The following is a 16652-nucleotide window of genomic DNA, read 5'->3' on the forward strand; positions in this document are numbered from 1 at the left end:
GAAGGAGAGGCCACGGCGGGTGACCTTCGCCGCAGTGGCATCGATGCTACCCATCTGGGGTTCATGTTAGGGTAGTCAGAGTGCATTTGCTATAACATAACTATTAATTTTTAATATTACATAATAGCATTTCATTGACCTGGGAAAGATGAACGCCTTAGCTAGCTTTCTATTACACCAAATATTAGACATATTGATCACACATGAAGGCACATTTAGTTCCTGAGCTATCTTCCTGGAATTGGAACCCATATTAGATGCTGATCAAGACAGCAGGCATTCATTTGACTGAGCTAGCTTCACCCCAATAATCACCGCTGTTGGTTACCTTGCTTACAAGTTGGCCTAAAAATACTCCTCACTAGTGGTGCAAACTGATGTCCGAAGCACTGAAGTATTTTTTTGTTGCCAGTGCTTCAGTAGAATATCCATGAGTGGCTCAGTGTTATATATTGCTTTACGCCATCCTTGCCGCTGTACCATCCTTGCCGCTGTACCATCCTTCATCCGCGCCTCCGTATCATCCGCGCCTCCGTATCATCCGCGCCTCCGTATCATCCGCGCCTCCGTATCATCCGCGCCTCCGTATCATCACTGGATCAGTATTATCCACGGCTGGGCATAATCAGTGGCTCAGTATTGTCAATGCTCAGTATTATCATTTTCTCCATATCAGTGGCTCAACTACTTGAGGGTTTCAGTATCCTCAGCGGGCCAAGGTCATCAGTAACTCCATGTTATCACTGGTACACTATCATCAGTGGCTGGGTTCCTCAGTGGCTCAGTATCTGTGGTCAGTGGCGTAACACAAAATGGCGGATTACCTTGCAGCATGTGATGAGGGGTCCTTGAGTCTCCTATATCTTAGAGGTATTCATTGACCTTCTGGTGTCCAGGTGGCCCCTTCAAAGGGTCTCCCCACACCACAGGGGCCTGATTTACAGCCATGTCTGTGGCGTACGGTCGTCAGTGGCTCAGCGTCACCAGTGGACCAATGCCATCTGTGGCTTGCTACAGTAAATATCAAAAGAGAATTATTGGCTCAATGCGGGGAGGATGCCACCCTGACCCTTGATGACATTTTATACCCTGCCACTAACTCTGCAGTTGCTGACGCCATCACTAAAAAGATGGAACAGGACTATTCCCCAGATGCCTTTTACAATTAGCAAGAAATAGGAATGGCTCTGGGAATTTTTGATCATAATCTCCACATTCGAATATGGCATATATTATGAATGTATACATGCGCAGGAATCATGTGAACCCTTTGGGCTTAAGAAGATTCTTTTGTTTGCTGGGTTATTTTTCCGATGCACATTACATATGTCAGCAATTCATTAACTAGGCTTTCATTTTGAGACTGCACGGTCACTTCACAGATGCTATTTCCAAATGTTTACCTGGCACCTGGTTGGCCGAGACACTGCCCCGCCCATTCTTTGGCACCAACTGGGCCACAACTAGTCCTCCCATGTAACGCTGATAGCCAGCATAGACACGGCCGTCTTTTCAAGAGACTTTCGCCTCTTATTGTGGCGACCCAAAACAAGCACATGCAAAGCAATGGAGGGGGGGTGGGAACGGAGACATGGACAGCGGGAAGGGGGGGCGGGGGAAGGCAGGACAGGTGGGAACGGAGACTAGGACAGCGGGAGGGGGGCGCGGGGGAAGGCAGGCCAGCAGCAAGCACTCACCAGAGGTCGGGGCAAATGACAAAATAAAAGGCTGGAAAAAAAAAGTAATTGCCACCGCCGCATGACGTTTAAAAAGGGGCAGGATGAGAAACAATCTACGGAACGCCCACGAATCTGCTCCGAGAATTAGACAGATCTCTCTTCCAATGGCTAGCCTCCATTTATGGAGCTAGCCAATGGAAGAGACAGGCGGGACAAAGCCCCTTACTGCAAAACATAAGGTTTCGCCTGCGCGAACACTGCTGCGCAGTGAACGCCAGGCGAAACCTAAAAATGAGAATCGTGCCCTCCTGCTTGCTTAAAGGCTAAAGCTTTGTTGGACTTCTTTTTTCGACAAGTTAACTAGTGTAACCTTGTTTTTACTAGAATTGGGTCCCAAACGTTCCTGGATATACAGCGTTATATACTGGCAGTGCTTAATTTTTAAAACCTAGCTGGTTCCCAAAGCGCCTCTCGGACGCCTGTGGCTGGTGCAAGTAAATGTCAGTGCACCTATTACAGAGGCTGCATGGTCCTGAATACACTTCAAGTCTCTTTAATTCACTACCAGACGCTCCCTGTCACCTTTATCTCACTCTTGCAGGTTTCTGCTTTCTGCCTTGTTTTTCTTTCTCTCCATCCATTCCGTAAGCATGATGTGATGTATGCATTGTGTCTCCAGGTACTTCTGGAGACGCTGGTCAGTGTTTTGTAAATGACACGCGTGCATAACTGGACTCTGGCGAGGGATTCCAACAGCAACAAGTCAGTTGCAGTCGGACTCCAAGCGAGGGATTCCAACAGCAACAAGTCAGTTGCAGTCTGACTCCAAGCCAGCTGGACGCGGTGTGCTGTAGGTCACAACATCCTTGAATTAAACAAGTAAACTTGGGTTTGTCTATGGTGGATTCTGAATCGTCCATAAATATTTTAAGAGACCCTACCTTTTATGAATGATGGGGTAAAAAGATTTTTCACTTGCTCAATCAGATGTGAACCCCGAAGTGTTTGGGGAGAAAGACATGGAGATGCTTTTTTTTCTTTTCTTTTTCTATTAGTTTTTAGGCAGAGAAATGCACACAAGTGTTTGTAGCTGCGAAGGAGAAGAACCTAATTGGTTGGCAAGACTTAGCTCCAGGTATAAGATATAGACTCATGTGTACCGAGAACTCCCTGATGTGAGGACTTACGAGTCCTAATAGGAATATTGATGTGGACTGCCAATCACTGCCCTAATTTCAATAGTTGCTGACAAATTGTTGGGGCGGCGAGCGTTGTGGGGCGGCGAGTATGTCAGCTTCTCACTGGGTCTTATTAACTGATGCTCAAGAATTTACTGTATATAACCCCCTTCGGAGCCTACATGTTTCGTAGAATGTTTGGTCGTACCTCAGCGGCCAGTGTGTTCCAGAAACTAATGGACATTGTTCCAAGATATCAGAGGGGTGCAGGGATATCAAGATGACATTCTAATATAATCAGAGACTCTGAAGGAACATAATGAAGTTTTGAAAGATGTTTTTCATCTTGGATAAAAGGCATGATAGTCCTAGCTGATAACTATAAATTTGCAACTAATGAGTTGGCTTTTATGCCTGTGGGGGATGCTGTGCAACCCACATATTCTAAGTTTTCAGCGTCTGCTCTATCACCGATTCCAAAGCACCCATAAACTAAGATACCCTCCAGTCAGTCTTGGGGTTAGCAGAATACCGTTCACGGTTTGTAGCTAGTAATGCCCAAACCATTGAACCTTCGCGAGCTGTGCTTTGGAAAGGCCAGGTGTTTCAATGACCGGACGATTTGGAAAAGGTGTTTGTCAAGGTCAAAGAGTTAATTTAACGGCTCAAGCATTGCATGCATTACGGCAGCGTTGCACTTCCCTAATAACGGTTGATTCTAGCATTTACTATTTGGGTGCTGTCCTCAGCCAGAGTGGATAGGCGTGAACAAACCGTAGCAATTGCTTAAAGAGCACTAAACTGTTTGAGCATCAATACAGTGCGATTGAACTCACTTGCATGTGTGTGGGCAGAGCAGAAATTTACTTGCACATTTGGGGAAGCAATTTTGAATTATTTACTGATCACAGGCCACTGGTTTAAATCTTTAGCAAAGTAAGCAGCAATAACTTGTCAGCCAGGCTCACATGGTTAGTATCTAAACTACTGGAGTACAATTTTCCAATCAAACCTATCCCTCGAGGTAAAAATTTCAGGGCAGATTGTATCTCCAGAGGATGGTGATGATTCACACATGGAAGATGTAGAGCAGTGTTTCTCAAACTGTGGTCCGCGGACCCCCAGGGGTCCGTGAGACATTCCTAGGGGGTCCACAGGACTCTAGTGCCTGTCGTCGTAGCGAAAAATGAAACGCCCATGCGCCCTAACAGCACACGAGCTGTGAATGTTGACACAGGGGCGGCGAGATCACAACAATACAATCAGGAGGAAGGGCAGCGAATGGGCAGTCGGAGGTGGGGCCGCAGGGGGCACAGCGGCTGGGGAAATGAGTGGAACAGAAGGCAAAAGGGGCGCAAAAACAAGGAAAACAAGCTTTTGCAATGCAATAGGTCTCGTATTGGGAAAGTGTGAGCTATTGGTATTGTAAATGACAATTTTTTTAAAATGTGTTGGCTTTGAAAATATATAAATTAATAGCATTATTATTCACAAAGCCAATAGCTCACACTTTCCTAATGCGAATCGTATTGGCTATGGCAATGCTTGTTGGTAGCAAGCAAGGACAGTGCGGCGGTGCCCCCGAGTGATGCGGCGGTGAGGGTCCGAAGTAAATGGTGGCAGGGCAGACTTCAGAAGACAGAGAAGACACTGCGTGGTGACTGCATTGGTCAGTTTCAGAATCCGGATGGGCAGAGTCAGCACAGTCCGGAGGGACCAACGTGTCTAGAGGCAAAGCATAGCGGATGTAGCATTGCAGCTAGCAAGTCAAGTGTTTTCAAGCTGAGTGTCCCTAGAGAGATGGCAACACAACTGCATTTGAGGAGCAAGGCTACTGTAAACAAGCACGGTAGGCTTTCACTTTCATCCAGAAACAATCTCTCGGCGTTGCTGTGGCAGGGGGGGGGGGCGCGGTGGAGCGGCAGCCTATGAAGTCTGATGCCGAGGCACAGACAAATGGTTGTGTGTTATGTGGCTGGCTCTGTGCACGCGCATAGATCACATGAACTGTACGCGATCCGCAGCCGTTTTGGTTCTTTTTCGCTTACTATAATCTCGCCGGAGCAATGCGCATTGGCTCAGGCGAGACTTAACGAGTGGCACAGAAGGGCACAAAAAACGAGGGAAAAGGGAGTGGAATAGAGGGCAGAAAGGCACAAAAAAGAAGGGAAGAGAGGGCAGAAGGGCACAAAACGAGGGAAAAACAAATGAAACAGAGGGCAGAAAGGCACACAAAAACGAGGGAAAAAAGAATGGAACAGAGGGCTGAATGGCACAAAAAACGAGCGGAACAGAGGGCAGAAAGGCACAAAAAATGAGTGGAACAGAGCGCAGAAGGGCACAAACCCAGGAAAAAACAAATGGCGCAGAGGCACAAAAAACGAGGGAAAACGAGTGGCCAGAGGGCAGAAAGGCACAAAAAACGGAAAAAAAGAATGGAACAGAGGGCAGAAAGGCACAAAAAATGACTGAAAAACTGGTGGCACAGAGGGCAGACGGGCATAGCAAACAAGTGGCACAGAGGCAGAATACAGAAATACAGGGGCAGCTAAGAAACAGAAGGCAGAACGGGCAGAGAGGCACGGGGGCAGCGAGGGGAACAGAATGGAAAACCAGGCTGACACGGGGCAGCGAGGGGTACAGAAGGAAAGACCGGGCAGAGAGCACGAGGACAGCGAGGGGAACAGAGGGAAGAAAAAGGGGCACGGACCATGTACATGCAGCAGGGGAAGCAAGACTACAACAGTCAGACACAACAATGAAAATACAGGCAATACAATAAAAGCAATAAAGCGTTGAAAAGCACATGTGTATAGGTTACAGTCACCTGGCAGGCAGGTAAAAATCGGTGCAGCCAGGGTCGGCAGTAGGATTTTCGTGCTGCTGTCTGATTGCGCACTTTCCCTAAGCCTTTGAGTGAATTATGTATGCTGTCCAGCTTTCATATTCAGACATATCAAGCTCTTATTCTGTGTAGCCTTTGCAGTTTGTTGTTGGCAAGGGTCAAGGCAGTGGGCATCCTGACAGGAGAGGGTCATGTCAGGTGCCACGCGAGGCCTCTCTGAAATATGCCTTAACTGCACTGCTCATCCCTTGGTGGTAAAATGTTGTTCTGCTGTCTGTGACTAAAGAATATATCTAACAGGGGTTTATGGTAATTGGCATAGCATTGTTCCATGATCTCGCTGAAACAATATGCCTCCTGCGCAGATAAATTCCTGCCTTCTCTTGCACTTCCATGATAAACTCCTAATATAGACCTTGAATTTGCTCTGTACACTGGACTCATCACTTAGTGCACTATCTTGTTAGAATTTTCACAATATTCGCTGCTCCTTGGGCATGTCTTTATTACGAAATGCTTCATAATTGTATAATATTTTAGACCTTAAACTGTGAATAGGTAAACATGCTAATAATTCACAATCATTCAACTTGTTGCTGTAAGGAAGGGTCAACACTCCAAGGCTCTGGAACGAGAATGTAGACTTGCTGCTATGGCTGAGAGCAGGAGACTTGTACCACTAAATAGTACACTGCTGTATGCATACATGTCCATGCCAATAGACCCAATTCAGTCTGTCTTCCTCTTGAAATTGCCTCTGCTTCAAAAGGCGTTTAAAAAAAAAATTGCATGGGGGTCCCCGGCTTCCAGTAGTGATTCAGTGGGGGTCCTCAGGAGTCAAAAGTTTGGGAACCACTGATGTAGAGTGTGTAGCTTTGGTGGATGCGGTTTTAGAATGAGTGTCATAACTGAAAAAGATTGGATACAGAGGCTTGTGCAAATGATTTGACATTAAGTTTTGAATACACTACTCCTAAATGGCCAGAAACTAGATGTTTGAGCGGGGATTGGAAAACTATTTCACAAATCTGAGGAATTAGCTGCAGAAAATGGTATTGTGCTTTGTGTTGACTGTTTGTCCCACCTATTGCATTATTCAGCGAGATTAGAACGAAAGTACAACAAATGCTATCTAGATACCACGAAAACCTCTATGAAGGTGAAACAACTTTATTGGATTGCCTGCTGTTGACAGTCCAGTCAAAATTATGATAGATAAATGTTCAGAGTGTTTAATGGCGGATAAGCACTGGAAAACTCTTCATGCACCGGAAAACTATTTATGCACCATTACCTCCCACTCTTTTTCCGAATATGGCGTGGGGAAACGTTGGATTAGATTTCTCTGGACCCTTTTCAGTGTTGCCCAACAATTTGATGCATTTAATTCTAACCATTGACTAGTTTTCAAAATTCATGTCTGAACAGGACCTAAAACATTTAAGGGTGGCATTGTACTAGCCCACTTCAAATGGTTTAGTGGAGCCTGGAAACAGTCACGAAGGAGGGTGTATAAATTGCCATAGCTTCAGGGGTGGATGCGAGTGATTTTTCTCGAGCCGAAGGTGTGTAATTATAATACCTCACCACACTGCACCATGGGGGTCACACCTTTCTGGCAGATTAGGGACAGAGGTGCACCTACCTCTGTTCCCCGTCATGGTTGAACGAAAAGAAAGATGTAAAGAATGGTAAGCTTGAACAGAAGGGATTTCATCAGATGTTTATGAAACAAGCAGTCATGAAAAGTAATTTTGACGGCAAGTGTGAGTCTGGCGAGATGGATGTACTAATTGGGGATTAGGTTTTAATCCAGAAATCCTTAAAGTAAAAGGGGAATCGAAGTTTTCCATGCCCATGCAAATTTAGCAGAGGTGCAGCATTTAGTGCAGGGAAGGTTGGTGGAATAAAAGACTACTGAAGAAGGTGATGCAAGGGCAAGCTGAATTGCGACAAAAGTAACCTATCTATACATGACCCTGATTGAGTGCATTGGTTGCAGTCTCATGTGGAATGAAGGGATGTTTTCAGACCGGTTGAGGCCATTGATAAATGCTACCCACAAGATCGGGTCTATGACGTGGACCTCAAAGGTAAAGGAGTGGGTGATCAGGTCACGCATCGGGAAAGCTCCCAAGAAGTTTGATTTTCTTTTTTGTGCAACCTTTTCACATTTGCAAGTTGTATTTAGTGATTGGTTTTTTTCATGCATTTTCATAATTCAATTAAATATGTAATTACTGAATTGTTCGGGTTTTTTTTATAAGGGGGAAGGTGATGTGATGGATGCATTGTTTCACGATGTTTATCGAGACAGTGGTCAGTGTTAAGTTTTTTTAAATGGCGCATGAAGCTGACATTGGCGAGAGATTCAAATGGCAACAAGTCATCTGTTGCAGTCAAACTCCGAGCCATCTGGACGCGACCTGCTGTGGGTGACCGCACCCTTGAATTATTCAATTAAAACCTTGGATTTTTCTATATGGTATCTTACTACACTTGTGTTTCCTCTTTGCTCTCAAGAAGTGTCTGAGGAAAAAACACAAGTGCGTTGGCCCAAAACGAGTGCTTGCGGCCCAAATTGAGTGTTGGCAGCAACCACCGGCTCCAATTAAGCACTGCTGTTCAATGTGCGTTGTGTACAAACATTCAAAAATATAAAAACTAAAATTTGTAGTCTTTTGATGTGCACAAGTAAGGTATGGTTACATTTTCACTCAGATTATTTTTGTGCCCGAAATTTTCTGAAATATACATTTGCATCAAGCTGTGGAAAAATCAATTGGTAAGACTGTATACATATTTGTGCCACTCTCTCTCCCTCAGGTCCTCCACCCACCAGCCTCTTCCAGCCTCCTCGGCGGCCGGGCCTCGGGACGCTTGGGAAACCAATTCGGCTCTTGGCCAACCACTTCCAGGTGCAGATTCCGAAGATTGACGTCTACCATTATGACATAGATATCAAACCTGAGAAGAGGCCGCGACGGGTTAACCGGTAGGAGCCTTGAAGGCTAGTTTTGGTAGCCCCCCTCCCCCACCCCATGTTGGAATTGAACTTGAATGGCAGGTGCGTTCCCTTGTGCCAAAGCTTTATCTATTAGAACACAAATATTAGGCACCTTATAAAGTCTACTTTTAGAAGTTTTTTTTTTGCGAAGCAATGCAAGCCATCGCATGACATAGTGATAATATTGAATTCAACCCGCTCTTTATCTTTGAATTGCATTTTTATTCATGTCTTGGGGCATTGGTGAATGTATTAGTAGCCGACTCCAGACAGTACCAGTACGTTTTTATAGAATCTGCAGGCACGCACAAACCACTTAAATTTCCCACAATTCATTGTTCGATAAAACCAAATTGTGTGGGTAGGGTGAATGGTAATCGGTGTGTAAAGATGTAACTTGTAAACATTGGCGAACACTGATTTTGTCCGGCAAATTGTAGCTTGCTTGGTGGGGAGAAAATGATTTTGCCGCAAAGAGGCATTTTTTAATCAACTTGAATTGTTAGCCTTTTGGTCTGGCAATCCATTTAGTAATTATATTCATTGCTGCTTAAAGTGAGGAAGACCGTTGTAGTCTATATTACGAGAAGATTGAAATCTAATATATCTTTTCATTTTTCGCTCTGTGCTCCATTCCGGAATTCTTCCCTACAAGGTAAAAAAAAAATGGCTAGGTGGATTGTATTCGCAAAAACTCTTAATTTCCAATACAACTTTTTTCAGAGGTACGCAACTTTATTTGGGGAAAAAAGCAATTTTGAATGTTACTGGTTTACATTTTAACCCACTGTTTTGGGTGTTCTTTGCAGTTCTGTTGCAGTTAGCCATATTAAATACAAATTGTGCGTTGAGTCTTGGCTAGATATTTATCTTTTTCTCTGAGTTTGTGCGATGGATGGAAATACCTTCCCTGTTGATCCAAGGGGCTGGAAGGCTGTATTTTAAAATGTCTGCCTCGTGGCGCATTGAAAGATGTATGTATGTATTTTTGTTTAGGTCTCGCCTACGCAGCGCGCATGCGCTGCATAGGAGGACCTATAGCCGTCGTTCTGCTCTTTTTCGAAGCACGTACTCGTGCTTGTGGCAGCATTCACCTTGCGGGAGCAAGCAGGGGCGCGCCATAAGCCCGAGTATGTGCATCCGAAAAGAGCAAACAGCTGCTGCTTCGCGCACGTTTGGAAGCATTCCTAGGGCGTCTCTTCTATTCTGTGCACTCCCCCCACCCCTCCCACTTGTTGTTAATTTGTTTCGGGGCAGGAACACTCGCGCTTGTTTTTTTTCTTTAATTGCAACAAGTTCAAAGGTCCACTTAACAAACCGGCTGCGCCACTCATGTACACTCCTCAAGACTTTGTCCGCGGCACCTCCGAGATCTGAAGGAAACCAGAGCGTGGAACATGAAAGGGGCGATCTGGAGATGTTACAAAGCACCATAAACCGGGCAGAGGACACTCGGGCGCATCCCTTTAAAGGGTTAGGGTGGCTGGGTCTGCTTCTAAGCTCAGCTCATAAAGCCAAACTCTTAATGGAAGGAAGGGTGCTTGGCTGACTTCAAAAAAGGAATGTTTAACAGCAGAGGGCACATTCTAAACTCAAATACTTGTTACCAGCAAACGTGCGATTGCGCAGCAACCAAGGGCATACATAACCTAAGTCAAAACACAAGGCTCAAACAATTGCCACTTTTCTTTTTGTCTATCAATCTAGTGTGATTAAAGCGCTCACACTACAACTGCCTCATCTCAACGCCCATAAGGAGCCTGGACACGTGTTAAACGAAACGTCCAAGAAGCTTTGCACAGGATCACACTGTGCATTAATTAAATGAGCGGACAGTGCAGTATCTCACAAGCACTGCTCAAACTCGCCGCATAAACACAACTATGAACACTCTTGCTCACCCATACTCTTACACACACACACACACACACACACACACACACATCCCTCCATCACCTGGGCACAGTTTCTCACACAAAGCCACAACCAATTTCTTGTGCTCATACGCTCCCACGCACCTTTCTCTCACATACACAGCCTCTCCCAGAGGCAACCACATTCTCTTGTAAACACGCAGTCTCATACAGTCTGGTCCCTCTCGCTCTGTCTCGCACATCCCACTCATACATGCACCCCCTCTCCTAAACATACCCAATCTTGCACACACGCCCGTCCTGTCACTCTCATACACAGACAACAAATTGTCCAAGTGGCTACACTGTCTAGTATATGACCCCAGGCGAAAGTGAGTACTTACCTGAAAGCCGATAACCTACATTTTCTCCATAGGGTAACATTGTCTGGTTTTCACTTGGAAATTCTTCCAAGTGTTGAGGTTTGAAATATTCACTAAAAATCACCTGATCAACGAAAACCAAATTACTCATCTGTTACCAGGAGAGATCAGAGTGCTGGATTTTTGTGCCCAGCACTGACCTTGAAAAGTAATTACAACCGTGATATTCCTTCAAAATCGCCTGTGTAACAAACAATTTCTTTCAACTGTTTACAGGAAATGCCAGGGCTGAATCCAGGATCCAGCCACGAGTAAGAAAAACTTGCGCAAAGTAATTGATATTGCATTTACTTAAAATTCCCATTGAGGTCAATGGCATTACTGTGTTAAGATTTTGTTGCATTTTGCAACAACTGTAGCTATTGCATTGAAAAGTTGATTGCTAATTGAAAGTATTCAACTGTAGCACCTCATTCTGAGAGTATTTTTATACCTACTTGTGGTTCTAAAATAAAACCATATATTTTTATATACAAAACAAGTGGCCTAGAGTTAAGTTCTTGAGTGTGTGAGGCCATTTGCTGGCTGTGTACAACAAATGCTTTACACTGTCCTCTGATACTGCCTTACTGCTTGACCAAGCTACTACTTTAGAGAGTAAGGTTATATCTAACTTTAACCTCTGCCAAACCTCTGGGGACTGTGGACTCTGTACCTTACTTTGGTGCAGTATATACAAAGCCACTTGCTTACATATATAAAGAGCCAGCTTCCTACAGTGAGTACAATGTACGTCAACCAGTGGCATGCTGGGGGCTGTGAAACCCTGTGAGATTATATCCCAATGATAAATTTGTTACACTTCCCGATGCTGTGGTAACCTTTAACTTGGCACCGGGCAATTTTCGGAGTTTGGCCAAAATACTCTCGCTGTAGCTGCAATCTTAGCAGACTTCCGGACGCACCCTGAGGTCCCAGACTCTAATGAGATGGCTCAATATGACTGGGGGATGAGTTTGTTTCCCATGTTTACAGGGCACTGCGGGAGGACGTCCTGTTGCGCACCCTAACAGCTCAGGGTAGATAGCAGGAGATACTGGGTGACGCACTTACAGATTGGAAGGGCATACATGAGTGGGTAAAGAGGACCTCCACCAATGCATTATTTAAATTACTACATTATAATGTAGTCCACTAGATGTTTGTTGCGTGCTATTTATCCTGGGAGGGCGTCCTCCTGTTCACGCCATGTGACTGGAGCAGACATCCTGAACGTGCTGTGGGGGTGCCCCATATTAGACACCTATTGGCAAGCTGTTGTTGCTATACTGAGGAATTACATGGTGGACGGTCTCCGGAGATATAAAACCCTGCTTTCTTGGTATAATTCCGTTACGTAAAAAGAAAAACCTTATTAGAAAATTCATATTGCTGGGACTAGTGATTGCGACGCTTAGGGTAGTGATCCGATGGATGTCACTTAGCCCTCAGTTGGTGGGCAGTTAGCTGAGAGACATGGTATAGTGGGCAGTAGCAGAAAGTCACGTGCGGAAATCTTGTAGAGACAATAAGTTAGCAGATGAATGGGTTGCAATGCTCACAGAGTTACTTGAGCTGCCCAACACTAGATCACCATGAGAAATGCTTGCGACTGTGCATGAGGGGTGCAGATGGAATACATATATTTATTTAAAAAAATGCTTGGTGAGATGGGAACCTGTTGAGGAGAGTTGACAATGTGGAGTTTAATCTGGAGTATCATTAGTCCATTGTACACATAGCTCGAGCATGTTCTCTCTACAGCTGTCCTTTGGCTTCAGTGAATGCCCTATATATTGTACTGTGGGAATTTCACTGTCGTGCATTCAGTGGGGGTATATTAACGGGATTGCGTTCCTCATTATAAGAAATGCTAATAAAGTTAAACAAAAAGTATTTAAGATCTATCCAGGAGAGAAGTGACAAAATAACTCCCTGGAATTAAGGGCCAATGACTAAAGAGCATATTTACAAATGGAGACTTCTTTTAAAAACAAAAGTTTTGCCTCGATTTGTTCCATGATCACTATATGAATATTAAGATAATGTCTGTGTGCCGGGAAATAAGTTGGCTGGACTTTACAGATACATTTGTAAAGCGCGCTACTTACCCGTGAGGGTCTCAAGGCGCTGGGAGGGGGAGCTGCTACTGGTCAAAGAGCCAGGTCTTGAGAAGTTTTCTGAAGGCCGGCAGGTCCTGAGTCTGTCATTGGTCTGTAGGGAGAGTGTTCCAGGTCTTGGCAGCGAGGAAGGAGAAGGATCTGCCGCTGGCGGTGGTTTTCCGGATGCGTGAGACTGTGGCGAGGGCAAAGTTGGCAGAGCGGAGGCTGAGGGTGGGGGGTGTAGAAGCTGAGTCGGTCATTGAGGTATATTGGTCCGGCGTTGTGGAGGGCCTTGTGTGCATGGATTAGGATTTTGAAGGTGATCCTCTTGTTGACAGGGAGCCAGTGCAGGTCTCAGGTGGGGTGCGATGTGGCTGCGTCGTGGGACGTCTATGATCAGTCGTGTCTCGCCGTTCTGGATGCGTTGCAGTCGCCTCAGGAGCTTGGTTGTTCCTGCGTAAAGGGCGTTCCCGTAGTCCAGTCTGCTGGTGATGAAGTCATGGGTGACGGTCTTTCTCGTGTCGGGGGGGGGTGGGGGTATCCATTTGAAGATTCTGCGGAGCATTCGGAGGGTGTTGAAGCAGGACGCGGAGATGGCGTTGACTGGCTTAGTCATGGAGAGGGCGGAGTCTAGGATGATCCCCAGGTTGCGAGCGTGGCCGGTGGGTTCTGGGGCTGTTCCCAGAAATGTCGGCCACCATGAGTTGTCCCAGGCTGAAGGGGTGGAGCAGAGTATGAGGACCTCCGTCTTGTCAGAGTTCAGCTTCAGTCTGCTGTGCTTCATCCATTCGGCGATGGCCTTCATTCCTCTGTGGAGGTTGGCTTTGGCGGTGTGGGGGTCTTCGGTGAGGGATATGATCAGCTGGGTGTCGGCGTAGGAGATGATGTTGAGGTTGTGTTGTCGTGCGACTTGGGCGAGTGGTGCCATGTAGATATTGAACAGTGTTGGGCTGAGGGAAGATCCCTGTGGGACTCCGCGGATGATCTCGGTGGTCTTGGAGCGGAAGGGTGGGAGCCAGACGCTCTTTGTTCTGCTGTAGAGGAAGGATGTGGTCCAGGCCAGGGCCTTCACTTGGATTCCGGCGTCATGGAGGCGTGCTGTTAGGGTGTGGTGCAGACCGTGTCGAAGGCTGCTGATAGGTCCAGAAGGATGAGGGCGGCTGTTTGTCCTTTGTCCATCAGGATCCTGATTTCGGCGATGAGGGCAGTCTCGGTGTTGTGGTTGCTGCGTAAGCCGGACTGGGATGGGTCTGTTGACAATCTTCTCAGTGACTTTCGCCGGGAAGGGGAGCAGGGAGATGAGCTGGAAGTTCTTTAGGTCCTTGGGGTCCGCTTTCGGTTTCTTCAGAAGGGCGTTTATCTCGGCATGCTTCCAGCTCTCTGGCTGGCTTTGTTAAAGACTTGGTGAGGGCATGGGTCAGATGGGGATCCGGAGTGGATGGAGTTCATGATCTTGATGGTGTCTTTGTCGCTGACGTTGAACCAGGTGGTCAGGCGGTGGTGGAAGTGGGGGTGTCTGAGTTGAAGCTGTCGTGGATATCTGTGATCTTGCGGTGGAAGAAGGTTGCCAGGGAGTCGCACAGGCCTTGTGAAGGTGTGATGTCGGTGTTGGAGAGTTCTTTTACGATGTTGAAGAGCTCTTTTACGATGTTGAAGAGCTCGTTTGAGTTGTGTGCGTTATCTAGGCAGTCCTTGAAGGCGGACCTCTAAGCGCTCCTGATGAGTTGGTGGTGTCTGCGGGTGGCGTTTTTGTGGGCTGTGTAGCTGTCTGTTCGGTCGCGGAGCCATTTCTTCTCCAGCTTCCAACAGGTGTGCTTTGAGGTCCGGAGGTCTTTGGTGAACCAGGCGGCTTTCTTGATGGTGTGATTGTTAGCGGAGGTCTTGAGTGGGGTTAGGGTGTCGCGCAGTCGTTGATCCACTGTTTGAGGTTGATGGCGGCGGTGTCGGGATCGGTAGGGTCGGCGGGTTATCTCAGGGCGAGGGCGGTGGTCAGTTGGTCTTTGGTGACTTCGCACCCAACTGTTGCAACACTGCTGCTGGGGCAATGGTGTGTGGTGGGTTTCTTGAAGGTGAAGTGGACGCATCTGTGGTCAGTCCAGTGGGGTTCGGTGGTGTGGTTGATAGAGACGTGTGGACTTGCGGAGAAGATGGGGTCCAGAGTATGTCCGGCGGCGTGGGTGGGTGCCGTCACGAGCTGTTTGAGTCCGAGGTTGTCGATCGGGGCGGTGGAGTTGGCGTTGTTCTCGAGGTGGAAGTTCAGGTCCCCGAGGAGGATGTAGTCTGTGAGGCGAGGGCGTGGGTGCTGATTAAGTCGGTGATGGCGTAGATGAACTGAGTTTGTGGTCCCGGTGGTCTGTAGACGAGTGTTCCTCTGAGGGTGGTGTTTGGGTCGGTGTGGATCTGCAAGTGCATGTGCTCGGCGGTGGTCACTGCTCAGGTCTGTCAAATTTCAAAATTATTGCAATCAATAGAAATTTTATTCTTCGTAAATGCTTACAATTGCCAAAGAACATCCTTTTATTGATTCTTTTCAATGTTAATATATGAACTGATGATTAAGGGTAAACTTGAAAGCTAATTGAAATAAAATTACTTTTATTAGATTATGGTTTGGAATAACTTTGCCTTCATCGGGAAGACATTTTTCAAAGAACCTGAAAATGCAGTCAACATTTTTTTTATATCTAAAGCACACGTAAATGTAGCACATGCCCTACGTCCTTAATTAGTCTGCCTGATGGTTCAAAGGTTCGTGAATTTTCGAATTTTTACATTTCCACTGTTCAGTCATTTGCATCTCTGAGCTTTTCTATGATTTTCTCTTCAAAGTACTGTATAATCCACTAACCAGATTGTAAGCCTTTTAATCGTATTTTCTTCCAATCTTTCTTCTATTTCTTGCAGTCTTCTCTGATTTAGTGTCTTTCCTTAACTGTCTACAGTCTAGCAAAATGTAAACTGATCTGTCTACTTAGTTTCTTATTTCATCATATTGGGGAGAGGATGTAGCCTTACGGCTAGAGCGGTCGACCTCGAAGCTGGGGAACCGTGTTCGAGTCTCGGCAATGACGCTAAAACATCCTGTGATTCTGGGCAAATCACTTAATCTCCCCATGTCTAAGAAAAATGAACGTGTCCTTGTGTAACAAAACTGGTGCTCATGTAAAGCGCTCTGATATCGGATTTATGCGGTCTAGTTTGCGCTACATAAAAATCTAAAAAAATATTGTACTTATCCTTTATGGGCTCCGGAGTAGCGTGCTACTCGCCAATAAAGTGCCTCAACATCCCCAGGGGTAACAAGCGCTATATAAATACGAACCTTTTTTCCCCTCGTCTACCCCTCCGCTATGCTTCTGAATCCAAATGACTGACTAACTATCCACCTCTCAAATTACTTGCATATTTCACTATACTAATTAAACACCAATCCTTTAGCGTGCTACTTGCCGAAAAAGCACTTCGGAGACTTGTCAGGGGTAGTAAGTGCTATATAAATGCAAATGCAATACATGCTGAACAATCCTGGAATTTGAAGTCCTGAAAGCATACAAATCAGTTTATGG

General features: G+C 46.0%; 1 protein-coding gene across 4 annotated transcripts in view; it reads left to right on the plus strand.

The window, feature by feature from the left end:
* The window catches only part of AGO4 (argonaute RISC component 4), a 601932-nt gene that overhangs the window by 105156 nt on the left and 480124 nt on the right, over positions 1-16652 (plus strand). For all 4 annotated transcript variants that reach the window (XM_078681164.1, XM_078681162.1, XM_078681161.1 and 1 more), the window contains exon 2: positions 8529-8697. In XM_078681164.1, coding sequence (XP_078537290.1) covers positions 8529-8697 — 169 coding nt within the window. The remainder of the gene's footprint in view (positions 1-8528; positions 8698-16652) is intronic.

Source organism: Lissotriton helveticus, chromosome 3_1, assembly GCF_964261635.1.
Source record: "Lissotriton helveticus chromosome 3_1, aLisHel1.1, whole genome shotgun sequence".
Lineage (NCBI taxonomy): Eukaryota > Metazoa > Chordata > Amphibia > Caudata > Salamandridae > Lissotriton > Lissotriton helveticus.